This window comes from Phlebotomus papatasi, chromosome 1 (assembly GCF_024763615.1).
Source record: "Phlebotomus papatasi isolate M1 chromosome 1, Ppap_2.1, whole genome shotgun sequence".
Taxonomy (NCBI): Eukaryota; Metazoa; Arthropoda; class Insecta; order Diptera; family Psychodidae; genus Phlebotomus; species Phlebotomus papatasi.
This window is the reverse complement of record NC_077222.1, coordinates 39644197-39660766: the sequence shown is the minus strand read 5'-3', so window position 1 is coordinate 39660766 and position 16570 is coordinate 39644197. Positions and strand designations below refer to the sequence as shown.

At 34.7% G+C, this 16570-nt stretch overlaps 1 protein-coding gene across 1 annotated transcript; it reads right to left on the bottom strand.

The window, feature by feature from the left end:
- Positions 1–212: 212 nt before the first annotated feature.
- Positions 213–13418, bottom strand: LOC129809820 (transient receptor potential channel pyrexia-like). Its single transcript, XM_055859974.1, has 8 exons — positions 13345–13418; positions 13132–13284; positions 12662–13074; positions 8732–9001; positions 8453–8665; positions 6589–6670; positions 424–654; positions 213–328 (listed from the first exon to the last, which is right to left on the bottom strand). Exons 1-8 carry the CDS (start codon positions 13391–13393, stop codon positions 294–296), a joined length of 1446 nt encoding a protein of 481 aa, XP_055715949.1. The 5' UTR covers positions 13394–13418; the 3' UTR covers positions 213–293.
- Positions 13419–16570: the final 3152 nt, after the last annotated feature.

Genomic DNA, 16570 nt, shown 5'->3' with positions numbered 1-16570 from the left:
TATTTTTTTGAATAATTTCTTACCTTGAATGCATACGCCGTAATCTTATTAACCGTTCCTGAAATGAGTTTTGAGCAACAATACACGTTTTAAAAATATGGAATATCAGTGACAGAGATGGGAGGCTTTTAACTTTCGTAATTTGTACAAGTTAATTATGGTAATTTCATGAATATGCCATTACTCCATTTAAACATCCAAATGTATCTCAAATAATTTATTGCCATCAGTGCTTAACTATTTGTTCATCATCTTGAGAGAGAATGTTTAATTTTTTTTTGTTGCTGGTCGTTCTATTTGATGGTCCTCTGACTCTTTAGCAATTTATCTGTAAAATAAGAATTTATTTTTCACTGAAGTTAATCTCTTTTTTTTCCATAACATTCTGCCAAAATCCAATTGACTAAAGTAAATGTCTATTACCATAGAGACTCACGGAGAGGCCTTGTGAATTCATCTTCCTATTGACAATTAGGTACGTGATTTGTGTACCATTGTCAAAGAAGCGTTTCTTCAATTTCCGCAATACAGGCTGCCCAATGACAAATCTATGACTGAATACATTTTCCAGCTCATAGAGAAATCGAGTTTCTTTCTCCAGTCGAATTTCCTGACTTATCTCATGCAACAACTTAATATCGTTCACGGCAATTCCTTCCAAAAAAAAAGAAAGAAAAGATGATTTCTTACAATATCTTTGCATTTCTGAAGCACATTTTCATGCATAGGATGGAGTCTTATGTTGTACAGCAAGGATTTTATGTACACTTTCATACTGCACTCGTGCTTAGAATTCAATTGATATCGCAACATTTTTTCCACCAACGTGCCTTACAACCAAGACTCCATCTCTTCAGCATCACGATACCATTTAATAAATTACATTCGAAAATCGATTGGAGTGAATGCAGAAGTTAGATACTTTCAAATATTGCGAGATTATGAGCTGAAAAAGATGTCATTCAGCTAAATGAAAATGTCTTGAGAGGAGGAAGGTGTTTTTTTGTGCGTGAAAAATCATGCAGAGACACAAATATGTATTTATTACCATTAAATTACTCCTTCAACATTGCATTGGTGTTAATTTCATCAAGTTTTCTAACGTATTTTTTTTCCTGAATTTTCATAAAAACCGCGTAATGACTTTATTAGTTGGAGACTAATATTTTCAGGCCCTCAGTAATGAGAAGTTATTTCAGTTATTAGGTTCAATTGAATTGGAAATGCGAATTTCATAATGATCAAGTTTAGTTTTATTGCTTTTATAGACTTATCAGCGTTGTGAGTCCAATGACAATCGGGAAATACTTTTATACTCTTTTTTGGATTTTAGAACTACTCGATATGTCCGTTACATTATTATTTATTCTGAAGATACTTCAAAATGATAGAATAACTTTATATCGTTATGATTCTAACACAAAAAACTTTTTTTTGCAATTTTCTTTAAAATTAATTTTCTGTATGGAGATAGTGTTAATTGCATTTTTAAGCTCCACCTTGAATTTTTTTTAGGTCCCACCCATTTCACTACCTTCATGGTAAGCATATTGCCGTTGTAAATACTACGATTTTTTAATTAGACATAGACTTCATAGAAGGAGACCTATATGAATTCGTAGATACTACAGGGATCCTTGTCCACTGAATAAATGGTTGACATAAGTCCAATTAGTGTAGATGTAAAAATCAATCCTTCCCAATCCGCAAAAAAATACTCTGACTCAAAAATGACTGGTTAATAAATGGTCAAAAAAATTACTCCTAATTGGAATCTTAAAAATTAGTCATATTCGCGTCGAATTTTGGTCACAGCATTACTCAAGATTGAATTAGTAATATAATAGTTATTTTACGGTTCTAAAATTTACTCTACCATGCAGTAACAAAAGCGACTCCAAATGACGGTATTTTTCCGTACAAAAAATGACGCGCCAAAAACAATGCGTTTGGCATCCTTCTCTAGCGCATAGGTACGAAATCGACGTACACACTTTGAATGAAAACGTGCACTTCAAAACTTTGTATTGCATTACCACTGTAGACAATATTTTCTCAACAATTCTTCACATTTTCCATCGTTTTCTACTACGTTCTATGTAAATTTTTCTAATTTTTGCCTAATTCACTACACACATTTGCGAAGATTTTTGCCATTCGCCTATTGCTGAATGAGCCATCCGACATGTAGAAAATTTTCCCATTGGATGGCAACAACACAAAAAAATCTTTTAAAATTTTCACTAAATAGGTCTCACAAAATTTTAATCACAAGACACTCCAGAGACTGGAGCAAACTCCTAAATCACAAAATTTCATTTTGCAAAAAAAAAATTTTTGTGTGTTTATCATGAAAAAAATGCCTAATTTTCACTTAACTTCTGTCGGTACTATACTTTTTCCAATCACAACACACATCTCTACTGAAGGAGCTTTTCCTCATAATGTACACTATTATATTGTTGAGAAAACACGCGAAAATATCAATTACTTTGAGAATTCACAGCTCTGAAGAGTTCTATTTGCATTTTGACAAATGAAATTTCCCCTCAGATATGCCCAGTGAGGGGAAGAATTTTTATTAGTACACTGGAAGTCGGCGTCATATTTTAGTCGTGGGCGGGTAATTTCAGAGTTATTATGACGCCAAATGACTTCCGTAATTACCGTTATATTATTCCCCACTTTCCGTCATTCGACTCCCTGACGACCGTCATAGGACCCGTTTTTGGAATCCAGAATACATACATCCAACGGTAATCTTACTCCAAATTGCTATTTGGGTATGTTTACTATACTGCCTCAGTTTCCCCTAAACTGAAACTACTATATCGTATCTCTTTAGAAAATAATTTTTTTTTAATGTGAAGACAAAGTAAAGCTTTGTGAAGGAGTAACAAACAAAAATTTCATTTTTTTTTGAAAAAGTCTAAAAGGGGCGTGGCTTATTTTGTAATAGACCCGAATTTTTATAATTGCAGAAATTTAAAATAGTATGGGTCCCCTCCCAAGAAGCTAAATAGCTGCCTTATAGAATTAAGTATTAGACAAGTCTTTTAGTGCACTTTTAAAGGACTTAAAGTGAAAATTTTCTGTTGAAATTCCCATAGAAGTTATTAAGATCCTTAAGAGTGCGTCACTTTACTTATAGTAATCTCAGTGATGGAACCAAGAGCGTTATAAGCAAATAAAAAGATTTTTGGTTCTATAATGCCATACTTAGGGAATTCTACAAGACTATATTAAGAAAAAATTTGCCTCCTGGGTTGGATATTACCATGGCGTGGTGGATATTGTATAAGGACAAGGACTCATCTATAGTAATCGGCAGTGGAGCTTTGTGTCACCTCAAAAAGAAGAAGAAAAGGACAGATAATCCTAACCGGCTTATGTAGGTGAGATTCTTAACGTGAGCTAACTCGGAGTGCATGCAAATTCGATTTAGAGCTGAAATTGTGAGTCGCCATTCAGTTATCTTGAATCAAATTCGTGAAATTATACAAATTTTGTATTTAAACCAAAATATCAAGGATTTGGATGAACTGGCACAAAAGTGATACATGGGTGAAATATAGACCAGAATGTACTCTATAATTTTCCTATAGAACATGATCTCATCGATTACTCAGAAGCCAAGATAAGCGACGTTTTTTGTTTCTTAACTTTTTTTTTCATCCAGAGTGCCCCAAGTGTTCATTTGTTGAACTTCAACTATATCAAAGAATTGTTGTATTTTGTGGGACTTTCCATTTAAAACCATATTTTAAGTGTCTTGGTGGAGTAGAGGCAGTCAAATTGGCATCTGAGTGATTTCAAAGCGTTATTATTGGAAAAATCATTTTTTTCACACTTAAACGGCAAAATCGGAGTGATAGCGTAGTCCGAGCGGAAAATGATGTATGGACAAAATGTAGAGACAAATGTGTTCTACAATTGTGTCGAAGTAATCATCAAAATCGGTTTAGCGACAGTCGAGATAATTGAGGTTATGTGATATTGAAATTGGTTTTTCGACTGTGGCGCCCCTGGTGTTGGTCCCACGAAGTTCAAATATTCTAGAAAGTTGTAGCATTTGGTGAGATCTTTCGTTTAAGCCCTCACTCATCGAAATCGGTCACATAGAACCGGAGATATGATTTTTTGAATTTTGTGAACTTTGACCCCTCATATCTCCGGTTCTGTTTTAACCACAGCGCGCATACGCACCATTTTGGAAACGTCCTAGACTGGACTACAACATACTAAAATTTCATTAACTTGCACAATGCCGTTTTTGAGAAAAGTGACTTTGAATTTCGATGAATTTTGACGCTATCACAGCGCCACCTGTGGTGACTTTTTGAACTTCCATCTGAAAGTGCTCATCGAGACGAAACCAAAAAGGTAAAATTTAGGTCGCTATGTTAATTAGAACCGGAGATAGAGGCCGGTCAATGTTCGAACTTTGACCCCTTATAGCTCGGGTCAGGGGTTATGGATCGACTTAAGGTTTTTTTTTGTTTGATAGGTATAATCAACGGCTACAACATACTAAAATTTCAGCCCGATGCACAATGGAATTTTTGAGTTATTTAACTTTTAAGATTTAAAAATTTTCTTTTTAAAAAAAGCGCCCCTAGCGGTGGTTTTATGAACTTTCGATGTTAGAAGAGGAAGTGGCATTTCACGAGGGCTTTCTAAAAAGCCCTCACTTTTTAAATTCTGACAATTAGGACCGGAGTTATGGCCATTTTAAGAAATTTTTTTTGGACCCTTATAGCTCGGGTCAGGGGGGTCGGGGGACCTTATGTTTGGTATTGATGGAAAGCTCTAAGGCCCAGATATAACATACTAAAATTTGAGTCCGCTGAATGCCATAGGGGCGGAGCTATTGAGAAAACAAAAAAAGGGGGGTCTTCAAAATGCCGGAAGGAGGGGTGGGGGGTGGGGGGTCTATGCACCAAGTTGCAATTTTCACCCGATATATAACCTTTGCCGAAAACCGCAAGTCGATATCTTTTTTAGTTTAGGAGCTATTAAGCTCCAAAGAGCGGCCGGCCGGCCGGGAACGTAACTTAGCCACATATATATTCGGAATCAGGAAGTGGCGAAACACATTTTGGCCAAATTTGAGGTCGATCGGACGACATGAAATTTTGTTAGGATTATAGTAGGTGAGATTGTTAAGAATCTCACCTAATATTCTGTCTTTCCCAGAGCTTTCAGACCGTTTGAGGACCTTCAAGAAATCAAAAGAGAAGAAGATTCACATTTTGTCCGTATTGAAAGCTCTGGATATGACAGAAAATTTATGTTATTTTTTGATGTTAAAGAAAGCTCCACTGACGATCGCTGGATGTGTCTTCATACAGTAATAAGGGTCCTTGTCCTATAGTATCTTCCTATTAAAGATTCTAAGTTTAACGTCAGATTTATTTGGCTATACAGCTGCTGAAGAAGTAGTGAACTTCTTCTTCGGAATTGATACTTACTTAGAAGGTAGATTGTTTCCTGACACTTTGAAATATGTTTTGCTTATTAAAAAAAATAAAATTTAACAAAAAGTTTAGTAAGTTTAGACCTCCACAACACCTGATTCATAACGAGATCAGGAAGCTGTGCAGAATTGATGTCGAGACATTCTTCGGAAAATCTTCAATTTATCCGCATAGCTTAGACTGACAAATATATAATTCATGTTTAAAAAAGTATATGAGTTTTTGCACTCAAATTATTATTATTGTTTGAAAAGAATTTGCATATAAATGTATTTCAAATTCATGGGATAATTGTCTCATTTTGCAACATGACATAAGGAATTTTCTGCCCTGTAATCAATTAAGAAGGTCCTTCACTTAACACCTTTGGCTGTACTGTGAAAGTTCTGAGAGTTCAAGGATATATCGTGCTGAACCTCAGAATGAGACCACCGTTAGAAGCTAATTGATGGAATTTTCAGTGATGAACGGAATTTGTCTCAAAATCCTCCCTCCACTAAAAGATGGCATAGAGTGATTGGACTAATTGCAATTCAATGTGAGACCCGATTTGTGCGAGGGCTCATTTGAATGGGTAAGCTTGAGTGAACCACGAATGGATTGAAATCAAGGTCCGTGGCGTCATTGAGATGGTCTCTCCCGGAGATTGCACAACGGATTGGCTAAAGTGCACGGATACTGTGGCAGCTGCGTCTTTGGCACGGCACAGTTCTAATAGGCAATTGATGGGACACTAAAATGCCTCGCATCATTAATAACATAGAAACTGGTTCACTTGTAAGATGGAAAGTCACATTTTGGTATGGAGATTTATTGACGATCATCGCGACCAACATACTGGAGGTCACTGTGTAACATGGTGCTCGTGTCTTTTGCACATAAAAATCCTCCAAAGAGCGTGAAAGTGTCTTCAAATGATCGTCAGAGAGATGGACAAAAAAATCGTCACACATTTTATAGTGCTCAAAGATGGGAATCGCTAATTGGCATTACTTCAATATTATATTAAAAGATCGTCATTTAAGGAGCTAAAAAAAGATGGTGAAAGAATAAAATGTCACGAAGGCAGAGAGAGTGAGAAATTTTATGTAATTTACTAGCAAATACTCACCTTGAGTTAGGTTCATCAGTATGATGGAACATGAAATGATGAAAATCAGAAATATAAGTCGTGATGTGCCGATGATGAAATACTGGAACAGTGAGTGAATTTACTAAGTGATTGAGTGCAGTTATTTGAGAGATTCAACATTCATTTTTCATGCATCTCTTTTGCAAATATTTCAGGATTTTAAAATCATCATCCAAAATACCAATAAATTGCTGCATAGAGCACTTTTCAGCATGCAGGAATCTCCTCAGCGATAGGATGATTAAGTAAGACTTTGGCATAAGACTTCGAAAAGTACACGCTAAAATTCACCCAAAGAATTCCATATCCCCAAAGAAGGGCAAATACAGCAGATTCATCATCTTTTTAGCAATCTCAATGAAATTTTAGCTGATCTTTCTGCGGGAAAAAGCGATATCGATAAAATTCTGCAAGACTTCCCATTCGTGAGAGCCAACTTTTTGTGCCCACTCTTAGGATGAATTCCATCAATTTTGAGGGGCCAAATCATAATCATTATATCGTTACAAAAATTGAGGAAGATGACTCAAAGAAGTGAATGTAATTTGTAGGCATCGAAACTGAGATAAATCGCTTTCAAAAATTTATTTTTTTTCTTAAATATTATATGCCTTTCCATCAAGTGATTCAATTCTTGAAGGTCGTATATTATTTGTGTTTGTGCATTGTTTAGAGAGTTAGTAAAATGGCTATAATTGTTTGATGTAAGAACGTTTAAATATAATTATAGGAAAACATGCACGAAGAAGGGCTTCAGGCTATTGTTTGTGGTTATACTTATTTGTTTAAAAATACCAAAATTCATTTTTAAATAAAATGTCAGACAAAATCGTGAATACTCAAAGGAATATTTAGTGTACAAAAAATAATATAAAACAGAAGGTTTATTGCAGAAATCGCGATGTGTGATGATAAAACTCCATGGTTAATACGGCAAATGCTTTGATAGATTAGAACGTTCTTGTAAGTTCGAAAGAAAAACCGGTAATGTGTAGTACGTACCTCTATAGGGGAAAGCGCGCCATCTTCGGACGATTTAAGTTTCCAACAATTCGTTTTTGTAAATGTGTTTTAAAAGAATTTGATTCATTATAATATGATGTTTTAATAGCTAGTCCAATGCCTCAGATTTCCAGAAAAGAGCTATGGGTGAAATCCATTAAGAACATAGAAAGAAAAGGGGTGGCAAAGCGTCCCAGGATTTGCAAAATGCTCAAACTCGTGACTTAAATTCTATGTACCTTAGAAGTACTTTCGCATCAATTACCATTTACCGGTTCTCAACCGATTTGAACCGATTCATATATCATTCGAAAAATCCTCCAAAATTGTTTATAACTTTTTGATAATGATAACTTTTTTATAGTAAAAAAAAAGTTTTCGTTTTTGGAACATCAGTGTCCCACTGATCATTAAATGGTTAAGTGGTAAGTGTACCTAGGGCATTAGGTCTCTTACAGCTTCTCGTATCCCATTACAGTGTAGTTTCCAAGCATATTTACTTGTATATTAAGTTTTGCACTTGAGCATATACTTCAGGAGGGCAGTGCGTATGCTTTTGTCTATAAAGAACTAAATGGAAAATGGAAATACTTTGATGACTGCCATCACGAACTCTAGGGATTCTGACTTAAATTAAGTTAACTTAAAGAAGAATATTAATCCCAATTTTATTCCCTAAACTTTTCGGGATATATAGCTTAAAACCCCTCGCTAATGATTACAATCTAACTATGAAGAGATGCTGTTCTGTCTCAACATTTTGTGACTCTTCGAGCCCACATCTTAAAATTTGTGACCTTTCGAAATGTGATCGTGATTTCTCCGGTAAATCTCTCGATTAAAAAGAGATGACTTGAAAAATGAACGTCGAAAAAGTCATTAAACTCACATTGTGCTCTTGGGAAAAAGTGGAAGTATAATCAAATTCACCCAGCATCATTACAATTGTTCTCATTGTGGCTTGTGCGGGATCACTGAAGAATTCTGAATGTAGAAATATCAGCTGGAAGCTGAGGGCAAAGCCAATTATGAGGAAGATGAAGGAGATCATAACCTAAAATTTAAGAATGAGTTTTGAGAATATGTTTTCCCAAAAAAAAACATTTCTGCAAGCTCTTACCTTAAGGAAGTTCCTGAGAACAGTTGTGAACATGAGACTATAGCATCCAAGTCGAGGGAAACGTCCCACAATGAGCATGAGATTGATCCAAGCTGGAAGGACAACAGCACTCATCATGTGAAAGATCCAGCGGTGATGGTTCTCGAAGAATCCTTCCCCAGAAGAATGGTAGATGACACAGCTAGAGGTCAGGATAGCGAGAGGGGCTGTGATGAGATTTAGCATCACCTCGAATTCCCATATTAACTTCACGAGTGGGATAAAAGTCGCCTGCAAGAAATTCGTGTTTTATTGTGCAATCATACAGAAGCACGCAATCACATTAATTGCTCCATGAGATTTTCCTCATTTCACATCCAAAACACATTTGGGCATCGCGAGAATGAAGAAGAGTCTCTCGGTGATATTTTGCCGGCAGACACACCAACACTGTAATTCACTCCATGACCTTTATTTTCTGCAACTGCCACAATTTCTAAGGTGTCAACGTGAGGTTTCTTATTGTGCTCTATGCGCTTAAAATGTACTTTCACTCTATCAACTTAATACTAAAGTTTTTAATAGAAGAAGCTATTTAAAAATATTTCAATATGTTTCTTTTAATATAGAAATATTTTAATATGGTTTCAGATGTTTTCGAATTTAGAAATAAAGGGCGTCAAAAATGGTGGGTCGCTTTTTATTCCTAAATTGTCCTAAATGGTGTAGCCTACAGAGCAAGAGTGGGCTATTTTAATAGGGAAATGTTTATACGATAGGCCTGTGATCATTTCACTTACAAAGCACTCTGTCTCGGAAACGGGTTGATTTTTTTTTCTTATTTTTACTGTTCGAACTGTACACTACCAATCCTACAATTTGTTCACCCCTCCCCCTCAAATATCCACCATCCCCATCCCCCAACCCGGAGATCACCTTTCTCAAGAAATGTTCGCGTTTCAGATGATTTATGAGAAATGTTGTCACGCTGTGTATCCGTCTGTCCCTCTGTACGTTTGTCTGTTCGTCCGGTCGTTACCATGCCTAGAGCGCAAACGATTAGAGATAAAGTCTTGGAACGTTCGAGGAACGCTCCATAAGTCAACCCCCGGACTATTAACACCAAAATCATGTTTTTCTTGGGATTGCTTTAAAACACGTCATTCAATTTCTTTAATTTTGGATATTTTTTATAGATTATCCAGATGGACATTTCGTCCTTATACGAAAATCCCGTTTAATCATTCCCAATAACGGTTTTTTAAGGTGAAAGGTTAAAATGACTCTAGGGAACGAATTTATAAATCGAATGGTATAATGTTTCAGCTCGTTGGAAAGTTCTTGAAATTTCTAACCGATAAGTAATTTTTATCATAAACTCAATCGTATTACTGCAAAGCCATTTTGGGTCATCTCTGAGTAATTTATGAATGAGTTTAAGTTCTGAACCGGTAAACGGTAAATGATGCGAAATTACATTTGAGGTATAGCATTAAAATCATGAGTTCGAGCATTTAGTAGGAATGCCTTGCCAACCCTTTCTTTTTCAATCTCAAGTGAATTAAAAGAGATAATTAAAATAAACATAATAATAAAAAGGGGTGGCAAAGCGTTCCAGGCTTTGCGAAATGTTCGAACTCGTGACTTAGACGCTATCTCAAAAGTACTTTCGCATCACTTACCATTCACCGATTTGAACCGATTCATAAATCATTCAAAAGATTCTCCAAAATGGTTAAAAAGCAATCCCAATCCGCAAAAAATTACTCTGACTCAAAAATGACTGGTTAATAAATGGTCAAAAAATTACTCCTAATTGGAATCTTAAAAATTAGTCGTATTCTCGTCGAATTTTGGTCACAGCATTACTCAAGATTGAATTAGTAATATTATCGTTATTTTACGGTTCTAAAATTTACTCTACCATGCATTAACAAAAGCGACTCCAAATGACGGTATTTTTCCGTACAAAATATGACGCGCCAAAAACAATGCATTTGGCGTCCTTCTCTAGCGCATAGGTAGGAAATCGACGTACACACTTTGAATGAAAACGTGCACTTCAAAACTTTGTATTGCATTACCACTGTAGACAATATTTTCTCAACAATTCTTCACATTTTCCATCGTTTTCTACTACGTTCTATGTAAATTTCTCTAATTTTTCCTTAGTTCACTACACACATTTGCGAAGATTTTTGCCGTTCCTATTGCTGAATGAGCCATCCGACATGTAGAAAATTTTCCCATTGGATGGCAACAACACAAAAAAAATCTTTTAAAATTTTCACTAAATAGGTCTTTTCGATACAAAATTTTTATCACAGGACACTCCAGAGACTGGAGCAAACTCCTAAATCACAAAATTTCATTTTGCAAAAAAAATGTTTGTGTGTTTATCATGAAGAAAATGCTTAATTTTCACTTAACTTCTGTCGGGACTGTACTTTTTCGAATCACACAAACATCTCTACTGAAGGAGCTTTTCCTCCCAATGTACACTATTATATTGTTGAGAAAACACGCGAAAATATCAATTACTTTGCGAATTCACAGTTCTGAATAGTTCTATTTGCCATTTGACAAGTGAAATTTCCCCTCAAATATATCCAGTGAGGAGAAGAATTTTTATTAGTACACTGGAAGTCGGCGTCATATTTTAGTCGTAGGCGGGTAATCTCAGAGTTATTATGACGCCAAATGACTTCCGTAATTACCGTCATATTATTCCCCACTTTCCGTCATTCGACTCCCTGACGACCGTCATAGGACCCGTTTTTGGAATCCAGAATACATACATCCAACGGTAATCTTACTCCAAATTGCTATTTGGGTAATACAATTGATTTTCGGATAAAAATTATTCATTGGCTATGAACTGTTTTTTTACCGGTTCAGAACCGATTGGAACAGGTTCAGTTTTATAGGAAATTCCAAGACCTTTCCAACGAGCCCAAACATGAACCCATTCGCTTGATAAACGCGCTCTCTAGTATCTTTAAACCTTTGACCTTGAAAAACTGTTATTAGGAATGATTCAACGGTATTTTCGTATATAGACGAAATGTTCATCTGGATAGTCTTTAAAACATATCCAAAAATGAAAAAAAATCGCATTACGCATTTTAGTGCAATTTCAAAAAACATGATGGAGGGGATGGGGAGGGATAAGGTTAAAAATTAGGGGCATATTAACGATCCTTGGGTCGACTTATGGGGGGGTCTCCCGAAGGTCCCAAGTCGCTATCTCTAACCGTTTGGCCTCTAGAGCTGGCGACAGTCAGACGGACAGATGGACAGATGGACAAACAGCGTGACGACATTTCTCAGAAATCGTCTGAAACGTGAAGATTTGTTGACAAAAGTGGTCTCCGAGGGGTGGAAGGTGGAAATTTTCAGGGGTAAAAATATCGAGGGATTATATACTGCTCTCTCCGTGGATTTTGAGCAGTAAAATACGCACAGTTTCAAAGACAGTTTGATTTTTTAAATAAATAAAAATAAATAAATAAAATATACTCCGAAGGGAAATGTCATAACCAAAATTTCTGTAGAATAAGTATTCTAGGAAAAGAAATTGGTGACGCTAAATCTGTCAAAGGCGAAATATTAAAATACGAAATATACGACTCGGCTGTTCAAAGACGTAACGTTCAAAGGCCAAATGCAATAACAGATTAGAATATTCACACATAAAATGTGTGTGAAAACGAATTATGAGATGAAGTTTCCGTAAAAAAGTGCTTCATATATATTTTACAGTCTTTGACTTATATGTATAATTTACTAAAGGCAGAATTGTTATTGCAATAACTCTTCTCGGGTGAAGTTATTGCCTTGCCAAAAATGGAAAAGGTGTCCAAACATAATTGCCTCTTTGACATCAATTTAACCAACTCAAATCAGAAACACTTTATGAACTCCCTTTCGTTCACTTTAAAATTTCTTTACCTGTATAATCGCATGTAGGAGTAGAAGAATGGCCAGAGAGATTGAAATGATATTGAGAGTTTTCACTGCAAATATCGTATTGCTTGAATATCTTGAAGAGTCATCCGTCATTTGTGGTAATTGAGTAAAATTCCAATGATGGGTGTCATTGTAAAATTTCTGGTAGGATTTTGTGGCTAAGATCGCACCAGTTGAGATAGTCAGCACGAAAGACAGGTGAAGGAACACTAGGAAAAAGAAAAATATGCGGAAATGCTTCCATTTGCATGTGAGAAAGGATACAATTAGTGGGTGTTTCAGTAACTCATATTCTTCACTGTGAATATCATTTGTAGCATTAACAATTGCTCCCAACACATTCATCTCTCGAATGGAATTCTCTGAGAAAATTCCTGGTGTAAGAATGGTGAAATCTTAAAAAAAATAATATAATTAATGTCTATTTCCAAAAATAAAATGATTATCAATACCTAGAATGAATTCATAGTTATTCTCTTTTTCGCGAACATTGATTCTCTGATTCAGAAGATCAGTGAGAAATTTAATTGGTTCACATAAATGTGTCATAATTAATTGAAAGACAGATTCCTTTTCAGTATGCCTCAAGCTGTTTGGATCAATTTCTGAAAGTACTTTTTCCTTTAGTGGCTCCATAATGAGTGGTTTAGCAAAATCGAACAAACCTATTGACATTTTACTGAGATCTCCACCGAGGTCCAAAAGATGCTTCATTATCTCCTTGGAATTACAAATTGCCGCCCAGTGACACAGACTCTGACCAATTAGAAGATGTCCATCTACATGACTTACATCCCCGTGAGGTCTCCCAATAACTATAATTTTGTTAATGAATTTCGCGCAATAATCTTCACTTGAGTGCATGACTTGGTCAAACTAAAAGTATACGATATAGCAACTTTGTTTATCATTATTTCATTTTTTTGGAGTCTTTTTTCTCTGAGACCTTGGAGTAATTTTTTTCATGAATTGCTTTCCACAATTCATTAAATACGACACTATCTTCAACACTTAATTTCATTCCCCAATCATCACTTTTTTCCACAAATTCAAAGAATTCCATACTTGTGCTTATTTGAGTTATCTAATTAATTGAAACTTTCAGACATGTTTTCTATGCTAAGTTACAGTTTTAACTAAAAGCAGATAAACTGTACTTACTTGATATTACTCATATATTGCTATTATCTTAGTTATGCAGGACATTGTGGTTTCTACAAAAATATTGAAATTGGAAGATAATTAACATTATAATGTGGTTTTTGATATTCAGATTCCAAGGCGTAGTTTTGTAAAAAGGTATCACAGAAATAATAAAATAATTTCATATATTAAAACATTGATAATGAAAAGGGATGGCAAAGCGTTTCACATTTGCGGAATGCTCGTAAATGATTTAAATTCTAAATGCTCAAAATTGTTTATGTATTAATTTCCACAACGATGAAATTTGTTTAGGCATATGATAAATAATTTTTTTTGTTGGGGTTCATCTATAAGATGATTTCCACATAATGAGAATGAATGAGTTTGATAATTTCGTAGAGTTATATAGAAATCAAACCTATGGAACCTACGTGTTAGCCTTATGGCTTAAGGGTTTACGTGGGTCACGTAGAACTAATAAAAAAACAACATTAGCATTGAACAGACTGGGCCATTGCTCTTTTAATCGATTTTCAAAGAAGCAATGGAGAAGTGATATGACACATTCATTTTTTTCGATTAGATAACTCACTGAGAACAGCGCCATCCAGTGTAAGTAAAATGTCCAAGGCGGGAAATATTTTCAGTTGTTCAAAACAATGTAATTCACATTATTCACATGTATTTTATACTAAACTTTAATTTCACTAAGCCTAGACTCATTTTAAACGTATTTCAAAAGTTTTCACAAGAGTTTTATGAGTAAAATATCCTTTGTTTTGATTTTTCCTGGCATCAGCTGATTTCGATGGTGGTCGATGAAATTTCGAACAGTGAATTCAAATAGAGAATGTTAACGGACTATGTAATATGGAAGTGTCAAGAAAAAGCAATTGACCGGGCAATTGCTCTTTGCTTTTTGTTTAAGGTATTTAAATTTGGCTAATTTTACTAAAATATAATTTTCTTTTTACAGAATATTGTCTCAGAGAACGGAAAAAGATCAAATTGATGCGAAAATTGGTTTGATGCCTCAATTTTTTGAATATTTTTTCCACGTGTAAAAAAGCAATGAAGGAGTAAAAAAGCAATGACCATGTAAAAAAGCCCAGTCTGTTCGATGTGATTATGTCCTTGACATCTTATAAAAAATGTAATAAAAGAACGGAGGCAGTCAAAATCCCGAACGCCAAAATCCCTAAAGCTAAAATCCCGAAAAGATCAAAATCCCGAAAGCCAAAATCCCGAACGCCAAAATCATGAAAGCCAAAATCCCGAATGTTCAAAATCCTGAAAGGGCTGATAAATTGAGGATAATGTGTAGAATAATTTCCCAAGAAACAGAAAATTTCCCTTTGTCTCCAGCAAGTGCAGATGCAATCGTGGGAGTAGCTATGACACTTTTAAGAATTCGGGATTTTCTCTTTCTGGATTTTGGCCCATTCGGAATTTTGGCTTTCGGGATTTTGGCTTTCGGGATTTTGGCGTTCGGGATTTCCGCTTTCGGGATTTTTCGCATTCGGGATTTTGACCGGGACCGATTTTTTATCTTCTTCATCCAAATTCAACTGTTTTGGAAGGTTTCTTTTAATTTGAATCAAAGATTAAGAAGGTAATAAATTTTTCTGTTTCGATGCATTCAAATGTTTCATTGTCTTGTATAACAATTAAATAGATAAAGAGAGGAGATCTTAAAGCAAAAACTCTTCGAAAAACACTAAAGCTAATGAATTCGGCGATATTTCTTAAAATATGATTTCGAAGTACGACATTAATCTTCAAGAAATTGTGTATTCGGAAATGAGAAACTTCCTTTAAGGACATAACACTTTTAATTTTATTTCTTGATTTTTGTAGAACTGAGGCTTGGAGTTAAATACATCCGTTTCAATATTTGCGATTATTTACAAGTTATTTTTCCACTTATTTTTGCAATCTTAATTAAAAGAATTGTATAGCAATTACAAAATATGTTGCGATAGTTCCAATCATCTGCAAAATAAAGTGAAAGTCATTTATTAAGCTTAATAAATAAAATCTTTCAAATGAAAATTATTGAGCCTACCCCGCACATAAAAGCAATATTTAATGTGAAAATTCTTCCAAAGCCTATATTAATTTTTTCATGATGTATCTGAAGAGATAAATCCATGATCTAAGTAAAAATGTCAATATTCATTCGTTTTTTAATAACTACATTTGTATAAAGCTTGGTCTTACATAATTTTTAAGCAATGGGCTGACATCTTTAGAGCTTTTTCGCAGTAGAGAATGCAGAAAAGTCGATGATTTTTGTGCTTCTATTTGAAGATTTTCGGAAGATTGCATTAGAATATACAAATGCGATAATATTGGAAGATGCAGAAGAAATGTATCTGTAAAAACAAAATTGTAAATATATTCTAAAAGAAGCGTTGAAAAAAAAGTAGGGTAAACTTACGTGCAATAATTTTAAATTGCCGAAAAACAATGTGATAATAAATGTAGTAACAAATGCAAGTTAATTGAAGGAAATTAATAAATATATTGCATATTTGTGACCAAAAATGAGATAAATTTATATTTCTACATATCTCCCAAATGTAAGTGTGTCTGAATTTTATGAAATTGAGTTCCTCTATAATGGATTCTTTGTGAAAATTTTTAAAATTTTTCCTACTTAATTTTGCTAAAGAATTGTTGAATATTTCAATGTGAACTTTGAGAATATCTATTACAAAAATGTGAGATAAATGACGAAACCTA

Bases quoted from the DNA above. Each gene is read 5' to 3' on its own strand.
- LOC129809820 (XM_055859974.1), bottom strand. From the start codon at position 13,393: ATGAAGCATCTTTTGGACCTCGGTGGAGATCTCAGTAAAATGTCAATA. The intron at 9,002-12,661 runs GTAAAGAAATTT...AATTTCTTGCAG, and splicing joins TCCTACATGCGATTATACAG to GCGACTTTTATCCCACTCGT. The intron at 8,666-8,731 runs GTAAGAGCTTGC...CTTAAATTTTAG, and splicing joins TTCTCAGGAACTTCCTTAAG to GTTATGATCTCCTTCATCTT.